The sequence below is a fragment of the Lucilia sericata genome, unplaced genomic scaffold (genome assembly GCF_015586225.1).
Source record: "Lucilia sericata isolate MDLA Ls3-8-SP2 unplaced genomic scaffold, ASM1558622v1 Contig000700F_arrow, whole genome shotgun sequence".
NCBI classification, from domain to species: Eukaryota; Metazoa; Arthropoda; class Insecta; order Diptera; family Calliphoridae; genus Lucilia; species Lucilia sericata.
In genome coordinates this window covers 230,366-256,372 of record NW_023994703.1, presented here as the reverse complement: position 1 = coordinate 256,372, position 26,007 = coordinate 230,366, and the positions used below count along the sequence as shown (strand labels likewise).

The window sequence follows — 26,007 nt, the reverse complement described above, 5'->3', positions numbered from 1 at the left end:
GCGTTTTGCAAAATATTTTCCTTCTTCTTTATATAATTTTGCCTGTACTAAATAAATACGAAAATTTATGATTTTACTTTTATTACTATCAACAGCAAAAACAACTAAATTCTTAAACAACAAACTCTCCAATACTTGAATGAATTTATGTGCTTTTACAATAAGTATAAAGTTCATTGTATTTCTTATATCGCCCGCTTTTAGTAGTACTATTAACAGAGTGTTGATTATGTATGACTACAGGGATATAACATTAGATATAAGATTCTATTTTTGGGAAAGAGAGATAGAGTGTTATACTTGTGAGACTTTTCAAAAATTTAATATTATTGTATGAGTGTTAGAACCAGAGACTTGGTTGATAGTTTATAATCTGAGCGTACAGTTGTCTGGTTCATTTTGTTATAATTCGAGATATTTTTAGGTCGCTATATGTGTTTCTTCCGCCAACATTTTCCATGAAAAAAGAACGTCCAACAACCCCGATAGCGATCTAGATATACGTCTTCTGATCTGCTGTATTCTAATATATAGATGAAAGTGAGTACAGTCACCAGGAAAAGTTCCTTGAATGGTGATATAAAAATTAAATTAAGAATAATTGACCTTTAGTAAATGAGAGACTATATAAAGATACTTTTCAATAGTTTTTCTATTATTAAAGAACAAATAATTATGATTTGGAATGTATCATGTAATATTCATCACATTGTCCACTTCAGGTTGGTTCGTTAAAAATTTAACTAATTTTAATTAATGTATTAAGTTTGTTGGAAATTCCACTTTAGCCATTTTTTGTTTTTATTTAGTTTTAAATGCTGCAGATTGTTTTTGTTTTACGGGTAAATTATGAAATACTTACTCATACATACATATACATATAATAGGGTATTTATTTGAAAATTTTCAATTTAGAGAAATTTTAATAGTGCGTATTAGATTAAATGGAATGGATTACATTTAGTTGGAACTTAAATAGAGCATGAGCTTTTTAAATAGTTGTACATATTTCCTAAAACAAATCCGTTTTTTCTAAATTTATATTTGAATGAATCGTTTTTGACAATGTTAAGAATATGGCAGCATATGACTATTTTCCATACCAAAAGAACTTTATCAGTAGAGTTGATCTACATTTAAACAGATAGACAGACATTTAGTTAGTTAGTTAGTTAGGTAGTTAGTTAGTTAGTTAGTTAGTTAGTTAGTTAGTTAGTTAGTTAGTTAGTTAGTTAGTTAGTAGTAGTTAGTTAGTTAGTAGTAGTTAGTTAGTTAGTTAGGAGTAGTTGTTAGTTAGTTAGTTAGTTAGTTAGTCGTAGTTAGTTTTAGTTAGTTCGTTAGTTAGTTAGTTAGTTAGTTAGTTAGTTAGTTTAGTTAGTTAGATTAGTTAGTTAGTTAGTTAGTGTAGTTAGTTAGTTAGTCGTTAGTTAGTTAGTTCGTAGTTAGTGGTAGTTAGTTATTTAGTTAGTGTTAGTTAGTTAGTTAGTTAGTAGTTAGTTAGTTAGTTAGTAGTTAGTTAGTTAGTTAGTTATTAGTTAGTTAGGTTAGTTAGTTAGTTAGAGTTAAGGTTAGTTTAGTTAGTTAGTTTTTTTTTTTTTTTTTTAAGTTAGTTCGTTAGTGTTAGTTAGTTAGTTAGTTAGTTAGTTTAGTAGGTAGTTAGTTAGTTAGAGTTAGTTAGTAGTTAGTTAGTTCGTTAGTTAGTTAGTTGTTAGTTAGTTATTTCGTTAGCTTAGTAGTCGTTAGTTAGTTGAGTTAGAGTTAGTTAGTTAGTAGTTCGTAGTTAGTAGTTCGTTAGTTAGTTAGTTAGTTAGTTAGTTAGTAGTTAGTTAGTTAGTTAGTTAGTAGTTAGTTAGTTAGTTAGTTAGTTAGTTAGTTAGTTAGTTAGTTAGTTAGTTAGTTAGTTAGTTAGTTAGTTAGTTAGTTAGTTAGTTAGTTAGTTAGTTAGTTAGTTAGTTAGTTAGTTAGTTAGTTAGTTAGTTAGTTAGTTAGTTAGTTAGTTAGTTAGTTAGTTAGTTAGTTAGTTAGTTAGTTAGTTAGTTAGTTAGTTAGTTAGTTAGTAGTTAGTTAGTTAGTTAGTTAGTTAGTTAGTTAGTTAGTTAGTTAGTTAGTTAGTTAGTTAGTTAGTTAGTTAGTTAGTTAGTTAGTTAGTTAGTTAGTTAGTTAGTTAGTTAGTTAGTTAGTTAGTTAGTTAGTTAGTTAGTTAGTTAGTTAGTAGTTAGTTAGTTAGTTAGTTAGTTAGTTAGTTAGTTAGTTAGTTAGTTAGTAGTTAGTTAGTTAGTTAGTTAGTTAGTTAGTTAGTTAGTTAGTTAGTTAGTTAGTTAGTTAGTTAGTTAGTTAGTTAGTTAGTTAGTTAGTTAGTTAGTTAGTTAGTTAGTTAGTTAGTTAGTAGTTAGTTAGTTAGTTAGTTAGTTAGTTAGTTAGTTAGTTAGTTAGTTAGTTAGTTAGTTAGTTAGTTAGTTAGTTAGTTAGTTAGTTAGTTAGTTAGTTAGTAGTTAGTTAGTTAGTTAGTTAGTTAGTTAGTTAGTAGTTAGTTAGTTAGTTAGTTAGTTAGTTAGTTAGTTAGTTAGTTAGTTAGTTAGTTAGTTAGTTAGTTAGTTAGTTAGTTAGTTAGTAGTTAGTTAGTTAGTTAGTTAGTTAGTTAGTTAGTTAGTTAGTTAGTTAGTTAGTTAGTTAGTTAGTTAGTTAGTTAGTTAGTTAGTTAGTAGTTAGTTAGTAGTTAGTTAGTTAGTTAGTTAGTTAGTAGTTAGTTAGTTAGTTAGTTAGTTAGTTAGTTAGTTAGTTAGTTAGTTAGTTAGTTAGTTAGTTAGTTAGTTAGTTAGTTAGTTAGTTAGTTAGTTAGTTAGTTAGTTAGTTAGTTAGTTAGTTAGTTAGTTAGTTAGTTAGTTAGTTAGTTAGTTAGTTAGTTAGTTAGTAGTTAGTTAGTTAGTTAGTTAGTTAGTTAGTTAGTTAGTTAGTTAGTTAGTTAGTTAGTTAGTTAGTTAGTTAGTTAGTTAGTTAGTTAGTTAGTTAGTTAGTTAGTTAGTTAGTTAGTTAGTTAGTTAGTTAGTTAGTTAGTTAGTTAGTTAGTTAGTTAGTTAGTTAGTAGTTAGTTAGTTAGTTAGTTAGTTAGTTAGTTAGTTAGTTAGTTAGTTAGTTAGTTAGTTAGTTAGTTAGTTAGTTAGTTAGTTAGTTAGTTAGTTAGTTAGTTAGTTAGTTAGTTAGTTAGTTAGTTAGTTAGTTAGTTAGTAGTTAGTTAGTTAGTTAGTTAGTTAGTTAGTTAGTTAGTTAGTTAGTTAGTTAGTTAGTTAGTTAGTTAGTTAGTTAGTTAGTTAGTTAGTTAGTTAGTTAGTTAGTTAGTTAGTTAGTAGTTAGTTAGTTAGTTAGTAGTTAGTTAGTTAGTTAGTTAGTTAGTTAGTTAGTTAGTTAGTTAGTTAGTTAGTTAGTTAGTTAGTTAGTTAGTTAGTTAGTTAGTTAGTTAGATAGATCGTTAGACAAATACTTCCAAGTGACATGTTGCGCTCTCCTTCTAGTGGGAATCGAACCTATAACCTCCGGTCTTTAGAACACTAACCACTAACACATCGGAAAAACACAGTTCCCTTATATCTTCAATAACAATGTCCAAATGGATTGTTTTATTTCATACAATATCAACTCCCTAATACTTGAATACATATATACAAATATGTACTTGTACGAATGTATGTAAATACATACTTACATTATTCCATTGAAATAAAGAAATAAAACAACATCCAGAAGTTTTATCATCCCAAATGTTTTGTTTTAGTTATTTTGCCTTGTTTTGCATAAATATTTAATAATTTACGCGTCTTATGTATCTAACGTTTGTTGTCCTTTGCTATACAAACTTACATACATACATACATACATATACTTAAGTGTAAGTAAGTGAGTAAGTATTAATGTTTATGTATTTTATAAATACATACAGATAAATAAATGTACAACTTTTTTATTTATTATACGTATATTTATATTTTTTTTTTTGTTTTGTGGTTATTATATTTGTTATTATGCTTGTAGTTAAGTTAATATTTGTGTAGCTGTTGTTGTTGTTATGTTTGTAACATTTCTTAATATTTTTTTCTGCTTAGTTGTTTGCTGAAAGGAATGGTGGTGTTGTTGGGGAGATTTTGTTGATTTCGTTAAAACACGCCTTTAGTGTATAAATATAAACATTTTTCTTTTTTATATTCCATGTATTTTTATATATAGAAATATATTTTGTTTTTGGTTTGTGGGAGGGATTTAAGTTTTTTTTTCTGTTTTTGTATTTATTTACTTATGTATAGGTATGTATACTGTATAGCCATGGTTATACATATTTATAAACATACGACTACAAGCTTAGCTGTAGTTGTACAACAATAAAATTGGGGGGTGTGTAAATGTATTTATATATAAGAGTGTTTACACGTAGTATATATGATAATACGAATGGGGATTTTGTATATTTTGAAAGGAATTGTAATACATACATATTTTTTTATTAAAAGAGAGTGCAAGAATGTAGAGATCGAAAAAATTTAATTCGATGCTAATCAGATCTTTCAAAACTATACTTAATATACCAAAAGTACGTTTGTATGTCTATTTATTGCCTGAAAATTTCATATTTATAGATTTTTGGGCTAAGATGTAATTGGACTTTTTCATTTTTTTTTAAAGGATTTATTAACAGTAAATTAATTGATTTTCTGTCAGAGGGGTTTTGTGGGGAATAGAGCTAATTTCAAAATCGATTCCCATAAAATTTGTTATGGAGATTTTAGTAAGCATATAAAAATGTTTATGTAGGCTAAAGCAAATTTCTGAAGGGGACTTTATATGAAAGCTGGATTCAAGAGAATTTCTGGGCTCACGAAGTTAAGTTGTGTAATATTTGATCATGATGTTTATGTTTCAACTGTTGTATGCAGTGTTCACTTGCATGCCGTTGACCAAAATTGTGGAATATTTGAGCTCTCTAGCCTCTCTCATTTGGGGCCTATAGAGATTCTAAATGGGTACCATTTTTATGTCCTACACAACTTTATTGGGAAGCTTTTATTGGATTTGTGCTGATGTATGTAACTCGTTCTACAACTTAAAGTATATTAATCAGCTTAGAAGCATTTGGCGATGTCCTTCCGTCTGACCGTACTTACAAACCTTGCAATCAAACTACAAGTCGCAATTTTCGAGATAACTTGATGAAATTTGGCACATATACCTTTTTTGGATCAAGGACAATGGTTTTAAGTCGCTACATTATTATAACTACTCGCCTTACAACAGGAATTTCTGCTTAAGCCTTTTTAGCTAAAAATTACCTTTCTTAAAATCAACATAACTAAGTTTTATAAATGGTAAATTCCTTGTTCTTTCTGAGGATAGGTCCACTTTTGAGCTGATCGCTTTCACAAAGTCTCTTTTAGAAATTAAGTCATTTTATCAGATACCTTCTTGAGCAGGGTATATACAAGTTTGTCATTCGTGCTTTCAACAGACAGAATTTAAAATTGACCCATAATATATATATAATTTTCTGGGCCTATGTCCATTATTTCGATAAGTTATAAACGGAATCACAAAACCAATATACCCAGAGAATTCAAAAAAAATCCTTTTGAAGAACGAAAAATTACCAAAATGTCCTCATTTACTACAGGCTCTATATGAAAAGTTTTGACCCTACCCCCCACATAAATTCTCCTTCAGAAAATGAATTTAAAGCTAATTACTGGCTTAAAAAAACGAGTAAATCGGCATATGATTGACTCTACAACATAAAACAAGCAGAGATCTTAGCGATCTGGAAAGTGACGGAACTCATGCGGAATCATATCGATCCGGGTTCGGTTGTGACTATTTATGTTGATAGTCAAGCTGCTCTTAGAGCATTAGCTTGTCACATGGTACTTTCGCACCTGCTTGCAGATTGTAGGAATGCCCTTAGGGAAATTATAAGACTATTTGTCGTTAGATTATGTTGGGTGCCAGGGCACTGTAACGTGCATGGTAATGAGGTTGCGGACTAACTAGCTGGATTAGGTTCGAATCTTGATATAGCGGGCAGGGAAAGGATGGTAAAACCTCCTATGTAATAGGTTAATATTCGAGAGAATACGTGATATCACTAACCAGTCCTGGAATAGTAGCTTGGATTGAAATATATCAAAGGCCCTCTGGCCAAAACTTGATATGGATGCTAGCAAAAAACTTGTAGTATTGGATAGACGCAGTCTAAGGGTTCTGATAGGGATCGTAACTGGACGCTGCTCAGTCAGAACTTTTGTCAGTAAGTGGGACAGTAGTACATCGGCCTATTGCAGGATCTGATAATTTCCGAGTTATAGTCATTTGAAAATTTAAAATTTTTTTTTAGAATATCGAAAATTAACTTTAGTTTCTAAATAAAACAATTTGGTTTGGTATAAATATGGTTCGAATTATTTCTGATATTGGCATATCCCGATTTGGCCGTTTAGATTACACACTTTTTTCCAAAAAATTAAATTTTTGAATCACTGTGGGTTGGAAGTTGGATAGGTTAGCTTAGGTTAATGGGAGGATGTATACTACATCAAATCCGAAGAAATACACTTAGGCCACTATCGGGTCTGTAGTGCGCTCCTTATCATGAAAAAAATTACTGAATTAATTATTTTTCAGTGTTCAGAAACTCACTTTCCTGGACGTAATTCTTAAGAATCTTTCAATCACTGTTAGTCAGTAATGTTATTTCCGGAATTACATCACTTCCAAGATATTTGGATCTAACTTCGACGAATGCCTGGCAGTGACAAAGACACTGCTCCAGAGTTTCACTGTCCTCTCCACATGCTCTACATTCGTCTGAATCCGCACGTCCAATTTTGCATAGATGCGCTCGTAATCTTGTGTATCCACTCAGAATACGTACCATCATACTAACTTCAGACTTTCTCATTTTGAGGAGATTTTTCGTCATGATCTCATCAGGGTCACCCCATAGGATCTTCGTTGTTCTACCCACTGTTTCATTATTCCAAAATGAGATTCTCTCACCCATATTTTTAGTTTGTCAGGTTACCTCGAGCTCCCTTCCCTTTAAAGCCATTACAGTCGACCTTTCGTTACCGACTACTCCCGAGTGATGTAAACTTTACCTCTGGGAGAGTATTCAGTTAAAGCTTTCTTACAATCCAATACGGTCTTAGATTTAATTCTATCGCCTGATATCACCCTAATTTCCTTCTGGCTGTCGGTAAATATATTAAGCGCTGTGGGCGCCACATTTATTTTAATCCAATTGACGCATTCCGTTATTGCTCGGACTTCTACCTGGAAGCTTGTGTTATGATTTGGTAAACGGTGGTATATTTCTGTTTCTGGGTCTTCAATATAGAACCCCAGCCCCACTTTGTCCCCCAATTTAGATCCATCCGTGTAACAACGGATTCCTACTGGTATTTGCTCTAATGTTCTGCTTGACCAAGACATTCTATCTGGGATCAGCGTTTCAAAGTTTCCGACATATTTTGTCTCTGGTTACGATCGGGTACGTCCGATGATTGTGTATAGCCTTCCAATGTTTCCAGTATACATTGATAATGTGTCCTATAACCGCTTTTGGTCAGTTCACCTAAAGTAAAGAGCCGTTCGGCTGTAAATGCCGCCTCATATCTTATATATGTTTCAATGGGTGGAATATCTAGTATTGTTTTCAGAGCCTTGGTTGACGTAGTGCTCATGGCTCCACTTATAGCCATGAACCCTAAGTATTGGTCTAATTACACTTTTATAGAGCCAATGTGTTATAGTAGAACTAAGGCCCCATTTCATGCCTATGGTTCTTCTACATAGTGCCCATCACCGATGTGCCTTGTTAATCCTTTCCTCTATATGGTGCCTCCATCTTAATTTCCGGTCAAATATTATACCGAAGTACTTAACTCTGTCTGTCACTGGTATCATCTTGTCCAGGAAGCAAGGTTCAGTATACGTAGAAATTTTTGTCTTTCTTATGAAAAGACATATCTTCTTCGCCGGGTTAACATTGAGGCCTCTAGGTTGAGCCCAGCTCAAGGCCGTGTTCAGAGCCTATTCAGCCCTTCTACACAAGTAATTTGGATCCTTTCCCCTTAGAAGTATTACGGCATCATCTGCATAGCAGACAGGTCTAAGTCCTTTCTCGCTTAGGGTCTTTAGGAGGCTATTTATCGTGGTTACCCAGAGTAAAGGGGACAAAATGTCGCCTTGTGTAGTACCGCGAAATACCCTATTCCTGATGGTTATATCGTACATCTCGCAGCTTATCCATCTGTTCTTTAGCATGCAGTTGATCCAGTTACGGAGCACCCGGTCAACATAAAACTGGTCTAAGTATTGGATAAGAGTATCAGTGTGTACGTTATTGAAGGCGCCTTCGTGGGCGTAGTTAAAAAGTAATTAAAATATCGGTTTAAATTTTTTTAGAATATCGAAAATTAACTTTAGTATCTAAATAAATCAATTTGGTTTGGTTTAAATATGGATCAAATTATTTCTGATATTGGCATATACCGATTGGGCCACCCGTTTTTAATCCACTGTGGGTTGGAAGTTCGATAAAGAAGGTCGTTTATGAGCATAAGAAACAGTTTAGGGGAAAGTACGTTTGATGAAATCGCATTCTTAATGATACTTTTTTTCACCAAAAGATGGAGTTTGGTGGTACTGATGGTTTTCGGAGTAAAAAAAATTCATAAAAACTGAACATTTATAGAACTTTTCGATTTACTATTTTTCATCACTAAGTCCAAACCAAAAACGTAGGTGTCCCTTTGTCTAAGTAGAACCAATTAGGTTTTTTTTTAAGAGAAATAAAACACATTTATTCTTTTTTTTTTAAATTTGACATTAAATTTCTTTTATTTTTTTCTTTAATCCGATTTAATAAAATTAATTGATTTATAATTCTTATTAATAAATTGTTGTTGTTTTTTATTATAATAGTCATAATATATATATTTTTTTTTGTATTTTATTTAAATATATATAGAAGAGAAATTTAATTATTATTTATATATTTTTATTATAAAGAGAGGAAGAGAGAGTGTGAGAGACAAAAAAAATTAAAACACTAATAATACTTATTAACTAATTAATCGGATAATTGCCATGTACGAAAGTATTATTTTATTCAGCTGTCAGTTTATAGTACAAATGTAGGAGCGATGACTGCAGCATTGTGTATGTGTGTGTGTATACATAAGTGGGAGGGTAATACAGTTAAAGGTTTAAGTTATTTTTATTAATTAAAAAGGATTGTGGTGGGTAATTTGTTAAAAAAATGTATAAATTTAAACAAAAAGAATAAAACTTAATTATTTTTTTTATAAAATAGGCATTATATACCAAAAAAAAGTTTATAAAGGAAAATAAACAAAATATGTCAAAGGAAATTTAGTTTTTTTTTAATATTTTTTGAAATTTAAGGATTAATTATGATTATTACAATAACACAACTTAATTAAACTTAAAAACAAATAAGGCAAGTTTTAATTATGACTAAAATTATTTAAAAAATAAACTATAATTATAATGATTTGATTTTTTTTACTTTTAAATTTAATCTTGAATAAAAAATAAAATTCAAATGCCATCTTTGGTTGCTTAATTATTTGCTATTAAAGTTTTTTTTTTTAAATTATTTATTATTTACTACTAATTTAAAGTTTAGTTATTTTTTTATATTTTAAATTAAATTTAATGCTTTTAAGCATTTTTAACTGGGTTTTTTTATCAATGGAATTAATTTTAAATTTTTAAATATATATTTTTTTGTTAGTTTTTATAAACAATTTTTTTTTTTTGTAATAATTATTTGTCATATGTATGTTTTTTTTTTTTTTTTGTTTAAAAATTAAAACTTGTTTTATGTGGTATTTAACAAGTTGTAATTACAGTATTACAATTAATTTAATACTAAATACTACAAAATTGGCTGGAGTTTTTTTGTTGTAGTTGCTTTTTCTTTTTTGTGTTAATATAAAAAAAAGACAAAAAGAATAAAAATTTTATTTTATATAGTAAAAATTATAATTTTTTTTGTTGATATGATTTTGTTAAAATGAACTAAATATATGAATTTTATAAACATTATTGCCTTTTGAAGTGTGTGTGTGTCTGTGTCTGAGAATTTAATCACGTTCATCGTATTTATGTACAAAAGAATTGAGTCCTGTTAGTTGGGAACATTGATTGGTATCGTAGAGTGACATTTTAAGGCGTTTACATTTGGCCCGACGATTCTTAAACCAGAATTGTACGTTTTTACTTTCCAAACGGGGAAACTTTTGTCTGTAATGAGAGAAAAGAAAACAAAATGGTAATATTTAGTAAATGTTTGTTAATTAAACAAGTAAAAAGTCTAAATTCGCCGAATCTTATATATCCTTCCCCATAGTGTGTTTAAAACAGATTAATTGTAAAACAAACAACAACAACAAGAACGCTAAACGAAACAAAGCACAAAAAAACAAAATACACAAAGCAATAAAACCAACACACATCCAAACATACGTTTTTTCCAAAAAAGCAATGTTGTTGTTGCTTTTTTATCAAAGCATGAAAAAAAATTTTATTTTTTAAAGAAATTTTAAGAGGTTGTTTAGGATTTTTGCTCATATCTTCGTTATTTAGAAACGGATTTTGCTGATTTTAAATAGCAAACTTCTCGAAAGCATGTCTAACAGAATTATTCAAGATTTGGATCCCGAAGATATTTGGGGTCTTTAGAAAATTGATTTCAACAGACAGACGGACGGATACGAATCTCGAGTGCTTTACGTGAACAGCTGCCTTGATGGCCTTATTTCACGCTGGTCTTTTTCTTGACTTGAGACGGTCTGTCACGTGCCCCTAAGTCCTTCTACGAAGAAATCAGGTGGCAATTTTTGTACATGGCTGAGCCGGTCCATGTAAAAGCACATTGCTGGAGAACTTGAGCTTTCTAATCTCTTGCCATAGTAGCCCCGTTGCGGAATGACAGACAGCATGGGATCAATCCCAATGCAAACCCCGACAAGGAAAAACAATCACTGGTCTAAAGTCAATAGAAGGGGCGACAACCCCAAACATCAGGCGAATTCAATCTTCCTGTATGCGGGAACCCTTATGATGTCACGAAAGATTGCATTATTTAAAATGGAATCCCCATTAACTAATGACCCATTCCAGTGCATTCCTTAACATCTTAAAGCCCGCGCAACCACACTACTGAGATGGCTCTGTTGATTCGGCAACAGCACCTAGAGACATATTTGGTAGTCCGAAATAACCAGTCAATAAATCAGGATCCCTCTGTATGTCAGATAATGTAACAAAGAATGTACAAATTTCCCAAGTCAATTCGAACCCAAAAATTGCCTCGACAAGTTGAGTGGTGGACCTTAACCATAAGTCTCGTAGCATGAAACAATATGAATCCTGTTGAGATGGCAACAGCACCGAGAACTTCCCTGAAGTAAAAGATCTACTACTAAATCAGTACTAGTGTCCTGTCGGGCAGAGCAGTCTTTTCCGATCGTTCACCAATTACATCAGTTCCATTTTCAGACCATAGAGAACGATCTACGGAATGACAGACAACTACCAAGTGTCAACCTGAAAATTTCCCAACCTATACTGGCGCCCTATTACGCGAAGAGTAAAGATACTCAAAGGGTTCAGGAATCCAGCATAAGTTGCTCTGTCACATCACCCAGTGACATCTGTTGAGATGGCAACAGCACCGTAGAGAGAATCCAGAAATATATGGCATTTGGATATATCAGTCTTTGAACCAACAATCTCTCCCCGCGAATTTGGATATAAACCACAGCCACTACGTGAATCCCAAAGGAACCTGACATTCGACCGGTTTTTACCCCTTAAACATACGAATCTCCTAAAATCACGTCTTAGTGGAACCATTTGGCGGGAGAATAATGCCCTGTTCAGCTTCTTTGCTTCAACCCTTTAGTCTGAGCAATAACTGAATCCGACAGGCCCTCAATTACAAATTTTAGAACTCTATAAGAACACTTTAATAACTCACCTATAGGGCATCGTATTCAAATCTTCGGTATACTTCAGAATCAAACTATGCGATGGATGTGTATTCATGGCAAACCATTGCTCTAACTTGGCACCTCTGTAACGGGATCGATGAATGTACGATTTCTTTTACGTCTCTCCTCATTGGAAATACTGGATAAATTTAAACCGCCACCACCCATCAAGGGATTCGGTTGCATACCAGCGGCAGCAGCAGCTGCAGCAGCATGATGAGCAGCCGCAGCAGCATGAGGATGAGCTGCAGCGGCGGCGGCCTGACCAAAACCTGGCATATAATGACTCATATACATGAAAGATTGCTGGAACATACTATTTGGCACCATGGGAAAGGGTAAATCTTTGCGCTGGGCCGCGACCATGGCATTATTCATGTCCGGTGAGGGTGAACGAAAATCCTCCAAATGACTGGTATCATTCTCATCATCATCGTCATCCATATCGAGATCTTCATCGTCTTCTTTGGAAGAGGGATTTTTGGGTGACGAAGGACGCGATTGGGTTTGTGTTAAATCATTGGCCGACTGATTGTTATTTAGGGAATTGGAAGAATTATTATTGGTTTCATTTTCTTGCTGCGATTGCTGGGCGGTCTCCTCGTTTGTGGCATTTTCGGTGTTATCCAAGTCATCATTGCTTTTATTTTTATCGTTGGTAAATTTATCTCTATCCTCAAAACTACGCGATAGATTACGTTCATTTTGGGACTCATTTAAAATACCCGATTTTTCATCTGAACTATTGTCATCTATTAGAGAGCTTTTATTTAGTAATTCATTATTGTTGTCTTTTGCCTCCATATCGGGTGTAGTTTGATGTCTTTCGTGTATGGTTAAAGATAAAGGTAATTGTGGCGAATTGGGTCTAGAGGTGTCTTCATCCATATCATCTGAATGTTGTGACATATTATCAATATCTTCGGATTTTAGGCTTAAGGGACTTTTCATGAAATCATTGGATAGGGAAAGATTACCCATACTAGAACCCATCATTTGCTGTTGGCTACTCATGCTGCCGGTACTGCTGCCACCCGAAGTCTGTCCCAATTGACTGTGCTGACCCAAATAACCATTCATGGCCACATGCATGGCACCAAAACCTCCTCTCATCTCGGCTCTTTTTTGCGCTGCCCGTGCATTTTTAAACCAATATACCACATTATTAACATCTAAGGGTTTTCTACCACGTCTCGATTCCAGAGCATTTAACTGTACCACATAGGCCTGTATTTGTTGTCTAGAGGGATGAGGATTTTCCTGAAACCATTTCTGTAAACGTGGCAATTCCATTTCTGGATCAAAACTTGTGCGCATGCGTGTCTTTTGATTGGAAAACTGTGAATGTGCTGCCAAATTAGCATGATGATGCATGCTAGCATGCATGGCTGGATGTACCATCATATTGGGATGATGTGTACTGGCTGCTCCTGGCAAAACTGCTCCAGCATGATGACTGCTGGAGTCATTTAACAGCAACGATTCACGACTGGCACTAATACTACTGGCAACATTTGAGCTTACCGAGGTGGCAGCATGTAGACCAGCTTGTGCTGCGGCAGCAGCAGCTGCAGCTGCTGCCAAAGCTGCTGTACCCATATTATGTTCCATGTCATTGCTTACACCCGTGGGAGGAGCATTCATAAAGGGCAATAGTTTGGGTCCCATATTGGATTGGGGCGTTAGTTGATTGGACCACCATTGATCGAATTTGCGACGTAATTCCTCGGGTATATCACCGCCAGGAAAAGCAAAGGGATTTTGATATGAACTACGACAGATTTGTGAAAGAGTTACCTACAAAAAAAGAAAATAAAGTTATTAAAGCGGTGGTTTAATCAAATTATGTTGTGAAAGGGAAAGTTTCATTAAAGTTTATGAGGTCATAGTGGTAAGTAATGATTTCACCCCCTATTTGTAAGCGAGCGTGGTAAGTACTTGCCTCTAAAGACATAACAATATCATTAACATACTATTGTGTTAGTAAATTGGTAATGCAAGTTTTTGCTGGGCTTATTTCATAAAATTATGTAACCAAAACTGTACAGGAAATCCTTGAATTTATATTCAATATTAATTTATTATCTATCAGAGAACGTGCAAATTATCATTTCATTAAAATTTGATTTAACTATATAAATGATAGACACCATTTTGCTAATACCTGTTGTCAAAGCTTTAATATTTCTAAAAATTTATAAACGTCCAAAACCAAGACTATGGGGAAAAACTCATATACTTTTAGCAAATCCCTTAGCAATTTAATCCCTCAACTTACTATACAAAAGCAACAACTAGAACACAATGAAATGTATAGACAGAAAAAGTACGAAAAACAGTACATCTGCACGTAACATTTGTTACCATTTGCTTAACTCCCCAAATCCATTGGCCAAACATGTATATATATACAAGTGGCTACGTCTATATTACTAATAATACTCTACTCATACTAAAATAGAATCTATTGACACCCCTTTTTGTTTTGTGATTACTAAGTTGACGCCATAAAAATCACAGTTAAATTGTACATGACAAAACGCTTTAACATAATAAAATTCTCAAGTACCTGGGATTCACTAAGCCATAAAAATATACAATATATCATGTTTGTATGCGAACAAATATATATCTATAACTGCAAAAAGAAATCAAAATAAAATTGATTGCAAAATATTTATTTAAGTAAATCAAAATACTTTCAATATATTGTGTATTATAGCAAAATTATTTCATAATGCAATTTTTACTTACACACGACTGCATTGGACAAATATTAAATCAAGATCATTTGATAAGGATGGGGCAAAAAAAAAAAACCAAACTAATAACAACTTATTTGTCAAAATAGATACAAAGATTAATAAACGATATTTGGTGCATACGACAAAAAAAAAAAAAAAAAAAAACTATTTGTAATCACTTGATGAGCAATAGATAACACTGTTTTGTTGGTCACTGTTATCACTATAACACTAATGTTTATTTGCGTCCCTACAGTTTTCTAAGCGGTCAATTTGGACTCTTTTTTTAATGTCTTACTAAGTGTTTGATATAAATTTATAGCTTTTGTTTACGATATTGCTTTAGTTACTTTTTAAGTTCCTGGTAATCTAGCGGGTAACTAATCATCACTTTATTGTGTCTAAGTAATCTAGGATGCAATCACTTTAAACTTCTGTAAAGCTAATAGAAGATAAGGGTTTAATTTAGACTCTATTTTTGAAATCTTACTATTTGTTGGATTTGTGAACGAAATTCCTTTAGTTACTTCATAAGTTCTAGGTAATCTAGCCGGTATTTAATCATCACTTTATTGTGTCTAAGTAATCTAGAATGCAATTACTTTAAACTTCTGTAAGGCTAACAGAAGGCAATTGGTTACTTCACTGGCCCTAGGTTATATAGCACAAATGTCAATAATATATGTTTCGGAAACTTTGAAACTCTGATCCCAGAATGTCTTGGTCAAGCGGAACATTAGAACAAATGCCAGTAGGAATCCGTTGTTACAAGGATGGCTCTTAATTGGGGGACAAAGTGGGGCTGGGATTCTATATTGAAGACCCAATAACAGAAATATACCACCGTTTACCATTTCACAAGCTTCCAGGCAGAAGTCCGAGCAATAACGGAATGCGTAAATTGGATAATAATAAATATGGCGCCCACAGCGCTTAATATATTAACCGGCAGCCAGAAGGCAATTAGGGCCGTATTGGATTGTAAGAAAGCTTTATGGCTCCTATGGGGTGAACCTGATGAGAGCAAGACGAAAAATCTCCTCAAAATAAACAAGTCTGAAGTTAGTATGATGGTACGTATTCTGAGTGGACACACAGAATTACGAGCACATCTATGCAAAATTGGATGTGCGGATTCAGACGAATGTAGAGCATGTGGAGAGGACAGTGAAACCCTGGAGCACTATTTTTTCCACTGCCAGGCATTTGTCGAAGTTAGATCCAAGTATCTTGGAAGTGATGTTATTCCGGATATAACATTCCTGACTAACACTGATTGGAAGATTCTTAGGAATTACGTACAGGAAACTGAGTTTCTGAACACTGAAAAATAATTCATTCAGTAATTTTTTTTATGATAAGGAGCGCACAACAGGCCTGATAGTGGTCTAAGTATATTTCTTCGGATTTGATGTAGTATAAATCCTCCTATCAACCTAACCTAACCTACAAATTCGGTCCATAATTTGATCTTATCGTCATACAAATAAGCTTTCAGATATGTTAGTTAATTGAAATCTTTCTGTAATTTCCAAAAATTCCAAAATTGTATATTTTTTTTTACTATTTATGTCATATGGTCCACATTTATTACGAGATTGATAAAATATTTCATGAATCAAGAAGTAACATATGAAGGTTTGCGAAACTGCTTCCCGTTTTGCAGTCCAAGCTTTGGAAGTTTATAACATGTGGTCCAAAGTTAAAATTGTTTTTAAAATCGGTCAATTTAGAATATTAGGGTAACATGTCGCGAAAATGGAATTTTCAGTAGTTTGTATACAAGTAGTTTGTATACAGTTCAGTAATTTGTATACAAGGTTTATATGGACAAACGGACGGACTCAGCAATCTACTCAGAAGAATATTCTAAGCCGATCGGTATACTTTAAGTTATAGAACCAATATTGTAGAGCGTCACACCTCATTTACACTCTATATAGGGCCAGTAGGACGCCAACATGATGAAAAATCTAGTTAATAGTGTGAACTAGTTCGGGACAGTCACCCCTAAACTTGCTGACTACAGTTACAAAAACATAAATGCATTCATAAATAAGAGGGTTATGACGATTTTGAAATAAAATCAATTAAAACATCATTGACAATGACTAAAAAACTAAAAATTATAGACATGTACTTATTAAACTATTTGTGCACTCTATACTATTGATAAGTACACAACACCACACTAATACACGCCCCAAATTGAAGGTGTCATTGTGATTTATAATTAAAAAAAAATTCGTCCCCGTCTTAACGAGTGTATTAGCTCTTAAGTCTTTTTATATATAAGATATTTTTTGGTGTAATTACTAATAATAAAATTTGTTAAAGTGTTGTTTATCACATGATTATTATGACAACAAATTTTCAATATTTAATTATCAGTTTATTGTGTTTTTTTTTTTTTTTTTTTTGCAAAATTCTATTTTCTATAAATTTAAAATCGAAAGAAGAAGAAGTGCATTTGATTTTTATTGTCTCGTTTTATATATTTATGTATAATGATTTATAATGTCAGCTCATTAAAGAATTATCATTTTTATGGCGTCATATGATTAGGAAAAGAGGTTCCATAAATACGTTACAAGGCATTAATATTTGTTTTATTTATTTTTGTATAAATATTTTATTTTTAAATTATCTATAAGTAAGTAATTTTAAACCTTTAAGGTAATCAATCAAATGGTATTTTTATAGAAAATACAATAGATTATTTAAAGGGGGATTTAGCATAAAAAGTATGGGCGACTTATAGGTTGAAGAAAATATCGAAGTAGTATTGTTAGGCGTTTTACATATAAACCAGTTAGAGGTTAGTGTAAAAATTTAATAGATCGGAGGACGAGAGTTCCCTTGCCACCTGAGATACTGGAAAAAGAGCTCGAATTTGATGTATGTATATATCAATCATATGTAACTAACTAACTAACTAACTAACTAACTAACTAACTAACTAACTACTAACTAACTAACTAACTACTAACTAACTAACTAACTAACTAACTAACTAACTAACTAACTACTAACTAACTAACTAACTAACTACTAACTAACTAACTAACTAACTAACTAACTAACTAACTAACTAACTACTAACTAACTAACTAACTAACTAACTACTAACTAACTAACTAACTAACTAACTACTACTAACTAACTAACTAACTAACTAACTAACTACTAACTAACTAACTAACTAACTAACTAACTAACTAACTAACTAACTACTAACTAACTAACTAACTAACTAACTAACTAACTAACTAACTAACTAACTAACTAACTAACTAACTAACTAACTAACTAACTAACTAACTAACTAACTAACTACTAACTAACTAACTAACTAACTAACTAACTACTACTACTAACTAACTAACTACTAACTAACTACTAACTAACTAACTAACTAACTAACTACTAACTAACTAACTAACTAACTAACTAACTAACTAACTAACTAACTAACTAACTAACTAACTAACTAACTAACTAACTACTAACTAACTAACTAACTAACTAACTACTAACTAACTAACTAACTAACTAACTAACTAACTAACTAACTAACTAACTAACTAACTAACTAACTAACTAACTAACTAACTAACTAACTAACTAACTAACTAACTAACTAACTAACTAACTAACTAACTAACTAACTAACTAACTAACTAACTAACTAACTAACTAACTAACTAACTAACTAACTAACTAACTAACTAACTAACTAACTAACTAACTACTAACTAACTAACTAACTAACTAACTAACTAACTAACTAACTAACTAACTAACTAACTAACTAACTAACTAACTAACTAACTAACTAACTAACTAACTAACTAACTAACTAACTAACTAACTAACTAACTAACTAACTAAACTAACTAACTAACTAACTAACTAACTAACTAACTAACTAACTAACTAACTAACTAACTAACTAACTACTAACTAACTAACTAACTAACTAACTAACTAACTAACTAACTAACTAACTAACTAACTAACTACTAACTAACTAACTAACTAACTAACTAACTAACTAACTAACTAACTAACTAACTAACTAACTAACTAACTAACTAACTAACTAACTACTAACTAACTAACTAACTAACTAACTAACTAACTACTAACTAACTAACTAACTAACTAACTAACTAACTAACTAACTAACTAACTAACTAACTAACTAACTAACTAACTAACTAACTAACTACTAACTAACTAACTACTAACTAACTAACTAACTAACTAACTAACTAACTAACTAACTAACTAACTAACTAACTAACTAACTACTACTAACTAACTAACTACTAACTAACTAACTAACTAACTAACTAACTAACTAACTAACTAACTAACTAACTAACTAACTAACTAACTAACAAACTAACTAACTAACTAACTACTAACTAGCTAACTAACTAACTAAACTAATTAATTTACGAACAATTTTCTATTTAGGAAAAATTTACGATAAATTTTTATTTAAAAAAAATTACAAAAAGGTTTTTTTTATTTTGAGACAATTTGAATTTTTCTATTCAAGAAAATTTATGATAACATTTTCTATTTACAGAAATTTACGATAAATTTTCTATGAAAGAAATTTTAGGATAAATTTTCCTTTTTAGAAAAAAATTTACGATAAATTTCCAATTTAAGAAAATTTAAGAACCATTTTCTGTTTAGAGAAAATTTGCAATGAATTTTGTATTTTACAAAAAGGTTTTTTTCTATTCAAGGAAAATTTACGATATATTTTTCATTTAGAGAAAATTATAATAAATTTGTTATTTAGAGAAAATTTAACATAAATTTCCCATTTAAAGAGAATTTACCAACCATTTTCTGTTTAGGACAAAATTTGGGATAAATTTTGTACTTTAAAAAAGTTTTTGTTTTTTAGAAAAATATACAATCAATTTTCTAATTAGAGAGAATTTGCAATAAAAATTTTATTTATTTTTTGTTTTTGCAGCAAAATGAAAACTATGTACAAATACAACTACAAACTACAAAAAAACGAGTCCTGTTAAGACAGAAAAACAGCAATAAAAATTTATAAACTACAAGGATGTGTAGACAACACATACGTCGTCTAAAGCTTTTCTTATGTTCTAAAGTATTAAAATTCATTACAAAAAAGACATTTAAGGATTATAAATATTTAACAAAAGACAAAATATTACAACAAAAAAATACTTTTTCCTTCAAAAACAACAGAAAACTATTTAAAAAAAAGAAACGTCTCATACATAAACTCACATACTACAGCATTTATGCCAAAAAAGAACAAGTGATGAGGGCGGATTTTAATTTTAAGAGGTTTATCGAAAATGTTTTATTCTTTAGTTCGTTTTTCTTATGTTTTTTTAAAACAAAAAGCATAATTTATAAGATTTTAATTAGTGTTTTTTCTTCTATATTTTTGGGTATCTTAAACTTTTTGCATAGATTATAAATGAGAAATTTGTATAGCAAAAAACTTACCTCATCTAAAGGGCAACCGGTGGATCTTAGTACCGCATGTGATTGCAGTACGAGTAATTTTAAAAGTTTATCTTTTATTTCACCAAACGGTGAGGGTTTACATCGTAGTATAACGATACGTAATGTAACAACAGATGTTAGTTCTCCAATTATATCACATACAGGAACAACAGGATTATCGGATATATTTTCTAAAGGTATGGGTTTCCAATTTTTGATGATTAAAGAACCTGTAGAAGAGAATAATAATGATAAAAGTTTTTTTAAGAAGCAGAAGAAAAGCTTTTAAAAGTAAGTTAAATGAAGTAACATTTTTACATTAAAGAGCTTCTGTTTTCTATTCAATGATTCGTTAAGAGCTTAAGAGTTTCGAGTTCACCTAGTACTCACTTTACTGGCTTAGAGATGGAAGTGAACTGAAAAGCCTAAAAGTTTATTGAACTGTCTGTCTTGTCAAAGTTTCTTAGAAGAAATAGGACGGTTTCTTCTAAGAAACTTTGAAAAGAAAATGAGCTTAAAAGTTAAAATTGATAGTTCTCTTAATGATGTTTAAAAGAACTCTTTCTCTCTAATGATGTTTAAAAGAACTAAAAAGCTTAAACGTGTTTTTAGATCCGCAAAACGCAGAGAGTAAAACACAGTTCTAACTGGTTTGGCTTTTGGTTTTTATACAAGTGTAAGCATACATATGAGTAAAAGAAAGAGTACAAGAAAGCTCATTTGAGTACTCATTGCGTTCCACTGCTTTCAATGTTACTTCTTCTCTATCTTTTAATTTTTGCATCTCTCTCTCTCTCTCTCTCTGCTTCGATTTGCATAAAAATATAAACTAAAGATCTTAAAAGTTATTTAACTGCCACTTTCTCTCTCTCCTTCTTTTGAATGTTTAGTAGAAGGAAGTATTCTAAAAAGCTTAGAAGTTAAAGATTCTAGTTCTCTCTCTCTCTCTCTCTCTATCTCAATCGTTTAAGTGATTTTTAAAAGAAATGGACATAAAAAGCTTAAGAGTTTATTTATCTTCTACACTTTTTCTCTCTTCAATGATTATTAGGAGAAGAAAATAACTTAAAAAGCATTATCGCTTACTCTCTTTAATGATTCTTAGAAGAAAGGGAACTAAAAAGCTAAATAATTTATTTATATGTTTCCCTTTTTCTCTCTTTTGCTTACAAGGGAGAGGGAAACTTAAGCGCTAAAAAAAATTTCTCCCATGCCTCTTCAGTGATTTCAATAGCTTGTTAAAAGCTATCGCTGTATCTTTGTTTTAAAAGTTTGACTGTTAGAAGGTTGACTTATTCTCAATCTTCTTTATTCGCTCTCTCTCTCTATCTCTCTCCCTCCTTTAATGATTCGTGGTAGAGAGAATTTCAATATTTTCTTTCCCAATCTTTTATGATTCTTAGAACAAGTTATCTTCAAGTCTCTCTCCAACAAAGAGAAGGCAACTAAAATGGGCTTTACTCGCTTTGTGAATATCGGTACATGAGAGGACCTAACTTTCATATTCAATTTTTTATATTCCCGACTAAAGTTTCATAAATATTGTTGTTCACATATTGATTTCCGATAAAGCCGGAACATATAGAGCTAAATATCTGTCCGTCTGGAAATGGAACAGTTTGATTCGAAACTCTTTACCAAAAGATGTTGAACCGGTAAAAAGTTTTGATTCAAAATAAACATTTATCAGCTTTAACTGAACAACTTACCTCTTGCTGTCGACGATGTCTCTTGAGAATAACCCAATCTTTGTAAAGCTGTTTGTACTATTTCGGACCAGGGTGTAGCTGCTGCTATTATAACATAACTATCCGTTTCAACATTTGGTCTTCGTTTCCAGGGACTACGTTGATCTATGGTTAGAGAGGCTTGCAGGGAGTGTACCGACTCCACTACACAATGTAATGGTAATGATTTTGCTAAAAAATAAGAAAAAATATAATTAATTTTCATATTATAAAAATAATAATAACTTTAAAAAAATACCCTTTTAAATCCTTTAAAATTACTTATATCAATTAAGTATTTTAATTTTAAATACTCTCTTTGATTTAACACAAAAGTAGTATGTAATAATAAATTATTCTTATAAAATAAAAATTTTTAAAAACCTACTCGCTACTATTTACAAATGCAATCACCCATTATTGACAAACAAAAATCTCGAAATACATTTATATTTGAAAATGCTCTTTAAACATATTGTCAAAAATATAAAGTTAATTATTGCTATATATTTAATTAAATAAAATCTGCCATGATTTTAAGTGAAATATTTTATTTACAAAAAAAAACTCCCCGAAATTGTGCGTATTTACAAATATGAAATGCTTATTAAAATACGCACTTTATTGTATTTTTACGCTGTTATTGCTCTGCTTGGAGTTTTTGTTGTTATTGTTATAGTAGTAAAGGATTAAAGTTGCATATATCTGTGGCATTATGAATCAAATATGCATAGAGAACAGATTTACATTAGGGTGGTCGAAAAAAATTTTCAGTTTTACCACAGATAACAGTTTAGATCAAATATTTAAAAAATCTTATAAAAAGAAATTTTATAAAAATTTAATGTATATCGATTTACAAAGTATTAAATGTATTCAATTGTTCCATATAACAATTCTAACGCATCCCCCCTAATGTATGTATGTATGTAGCTATAACATTTCTCTCATACTCTCTATTATATTGTGCGTTACACTGTTTTGTTGTATTGCGTTCGTAATACATTTATAATGAAATTAAATTATTACATTAATAAATGTTTAATATTTTCCTTAAATTCCGTTTTAAATATTTTGTAGTTGTTGTGAGAAAATATTACGTAACAATAGCAGAAAATTTTCAACAGTATGGGCTAAATATTGGCAACAGAAATATGTAACTGTCTAGTCTATAGTCCTGTCTATGGCCCAGTCTATAGTATAGACTGTAGTTAAGGCAGTAGTCAATTATATGTTTCAGTAATCCAGTTTATAGTATAGACTAGTCTATAGTCTAGTCTATAGTTTAGTCTAGTCTATAGTCTAGTTTATAGTCTAGTCTATAGTTTAGTCTAGTCTATAGTCTAGTTAGTCTAGTATAGTCTAGTCTATAGTCTAGTCTATAGTCTAGTCTATAGTCTAGTCTATAGTCTAGTCTATAGTCTAGTCTATAGTCTAGTCTATAGTCTAGTCTATAGTCTAGTCTATAGTCTAGTCTATAGTCTAGTCTATAGTCTAGTCTATAGTCTAGTCTATAGTCTAGTCTATAGTCTAGTCTATAGTCTAGTCTATAGTCTAGTCTATAGTCTAGTCTATAGTCTAGTCTATAGTCTAGTCTATAGTCTAGTCTATAGTCTAGTCTATAGTCTAGTCTATAGTCTAGTCTATAGTCTAGTCTATAGTCTAGTCTATAGTCTAGTCTATAGTCTAGTCTATAGTCTAGTCTATAGTCTAGTCTATAGTCTAGTCTATAGTCTAGTCTATAGTCTAGTCTATAGTCTAGTCTATAGTCTAGTCTATAGTCTAGTCTATAGTCTAGTCTATAGTCTAGTCTATAGTCTAGTCTATAGTCTAGTCTATAGTCTAGTCTATAGTCTAGTCTATAGTCTAGTCTATAGTCTAGTCTATAGTCTAGTCTATAGTCTAGTCTATAGTCTAGTCTATAGTCTAGTCTATAGTCTAGTCTATAGTCTAGTCTATAGTCTAGTCTATAGTTTAGTCTATAGTCTAGTCTATAGTCTAGTCTATAGTCTAGTATATAGTCTAGTCTATAGTCTAGTCTATAGTCTAGTCTATAGTCTAGTCTATAGTCTAGTCTATAGTCTAGTCTATAGTCTAGTCTATAGTCTAGTCTATAGTCTAGTCTATAGTCTAGTCTATAGTCTAGTCTATAGTCTAGTCTATAGTCTAGTCTATAGTCTAGTCTATAGTCTAGTCTATAGTCTAGTCTATAGTCTAGTATATAGTCTAGTCTATAGTCTAGTCTATAGTAAAGTCTATAGTCTAGTCTATAGTAAAGTCTATAGTCTAGTCTATAGTCTAGTCTATAGTCTAGTCTATAGTCTAGTCTATAGTTTAGTCTATAGTCTAGTCTATAGTTTAGTCTATAGTCTAGCCTATAGTTTAGTCTATAGTCTAGTCTATAGTCTAGTCTATAGTCCATTCTATAGTCTAGTATATAGTCTAGTCTATAGTCTAGTCTATAGTCTAGTCTATAGTCTAGTCTATAGTCTGGTCTATAGTCTAGTCTATAGTCTAGTCTATATTCTAGTCTATAGTCTAGTCTATATTCTAGTCTATATTCTAGTCTATAATCTAGTCTATAGTCTAGTCTATAGTCTAGTCTATAGTCTAGTCTATAGTCTAGTCTATAGTCTAGTCTATAGTCTAGTCTATAGTCTAGTCTATAGTCTAGTCTATAGTCTAGTCTATAGTCTAGTCTATAGTCTAGTCTATAGTCTAGTATATAGTCTAGTCTATAGTCTAGTCTATAGTAAAGTCTATAGTCTAGTCTATAGTCTAGTCTATAGTCTAGTCTATAGTCTAGTCTATAGTCTAGTCTCTATAGTCTAGTCCATAGTCTAGTCTCTATAGTCTAGTCTATAGTTTAGTCTATAGTCTAGTCTATAGTCTAGTCTATAGTCTAGTCTATAGTCTAGTCTAGTCTATAGTCTAGTCTAGCCTATAATCTAGTCTATAGTCTAGACTATAGTCCAGTCTATAGTCTAGTCTATAGACTAGTATGTAGTCTAGTCTGCAGTCTGGCCACGAATACGTTTGAAAATATATGAAAATGTAAATGTTTATTTACTTTAGCGAGTTTAAGATTTATTTTCTTTTATTAATTATTTTTTTTTGATTATCATTTGCACAGTACTGTGAATGTTAAATTATATTTTAAATGTTTTGTTTCATACATTATATACAAATATAAAATGAAATTGTAATGCTATTATTTTGAATGTTTTTTTTTTTTTTTTTCTTTCATTCTATAAGATAAGGTTTTAATTGCAGAAGAGGGTAAAAATATAGGAAATCGCCAGATATCTAGAAAGCGTTAGTTTTACAAAAAGGCCAATAATTTATTTAAAAATTATTTTCCATAAGTTTTTACTAAAACGTTCTCCATATCTGATTCCGAATAGAAATATGGTGCAATTGTTCCACTATTATCGAAATCTTTAGCCGGAAAAAAGCTTCTAGACTTGGTATACACCTATATATTTATATAGTATGAAGTTAATAGTTCCAGATTTAAGTACTATGTATGTGGCTTTCGCAAACCCAACATGTTTGCCTCATTCTCATCAATGCGAAAAGCCATTAACAATAAACTCATTACAAGAATTATGTTATACATATGCTCCCAACCAACAACTAGTCAAACCAATCCGGGACTAAAACAAAAAAAAAAAAAAACAACATCATCATAATCATCAACATGATTTGAGGTTAAAACAAAATCGGATTTTGAAAAATAAAAAAAAAATATATATATATAATTTTGTATTGGCATAGTGTGTGTTTAGCATTATGGCCAACAAAAATTATTGTTCAATATTACAGCATCAACAACAATAAGACCCAAACAAACAATAACAACAAAATTATACAAATGATTTTGGTGGCCCCCAAAAAAAGATTAAAGCTAAAATGCATATTTTTTTCGAGCATTTATTTATGAGCTAGGTACTACTTACTTGCCAC

General features: G+C 31.1%; 1 protein-coding gene across 1 annotated transcript in view; it reads right to left on the bottom strand.

The window, feature by feature from the left end:
* Positions 1-9,791: 9,791 nt before the first annotated feature.
* The window catches only part of LOC119607521, a 181,251-nt gene continuing 165,035 nt past the window's right edge, over positions 9,792-26,007 (bottom strand). Inside the window, 5 exon segments of the mRNA XM_037961464.1 lie at positions 9,792-10,308; positions 12,047-12,134; positions 12,137-13,856; positions 20,315-20,544; positions 22,024-22,233. Coding sequence (XP_037817392.1) covers positions 10,149-10,308; positions 12,047-12,134; positions 12,137-13,856; positions 20,315-20,544; positions 22,024-22,233 — 2,408 coding nt within the window. The 3' untranslated portion in view covers positions 9,792-10,148.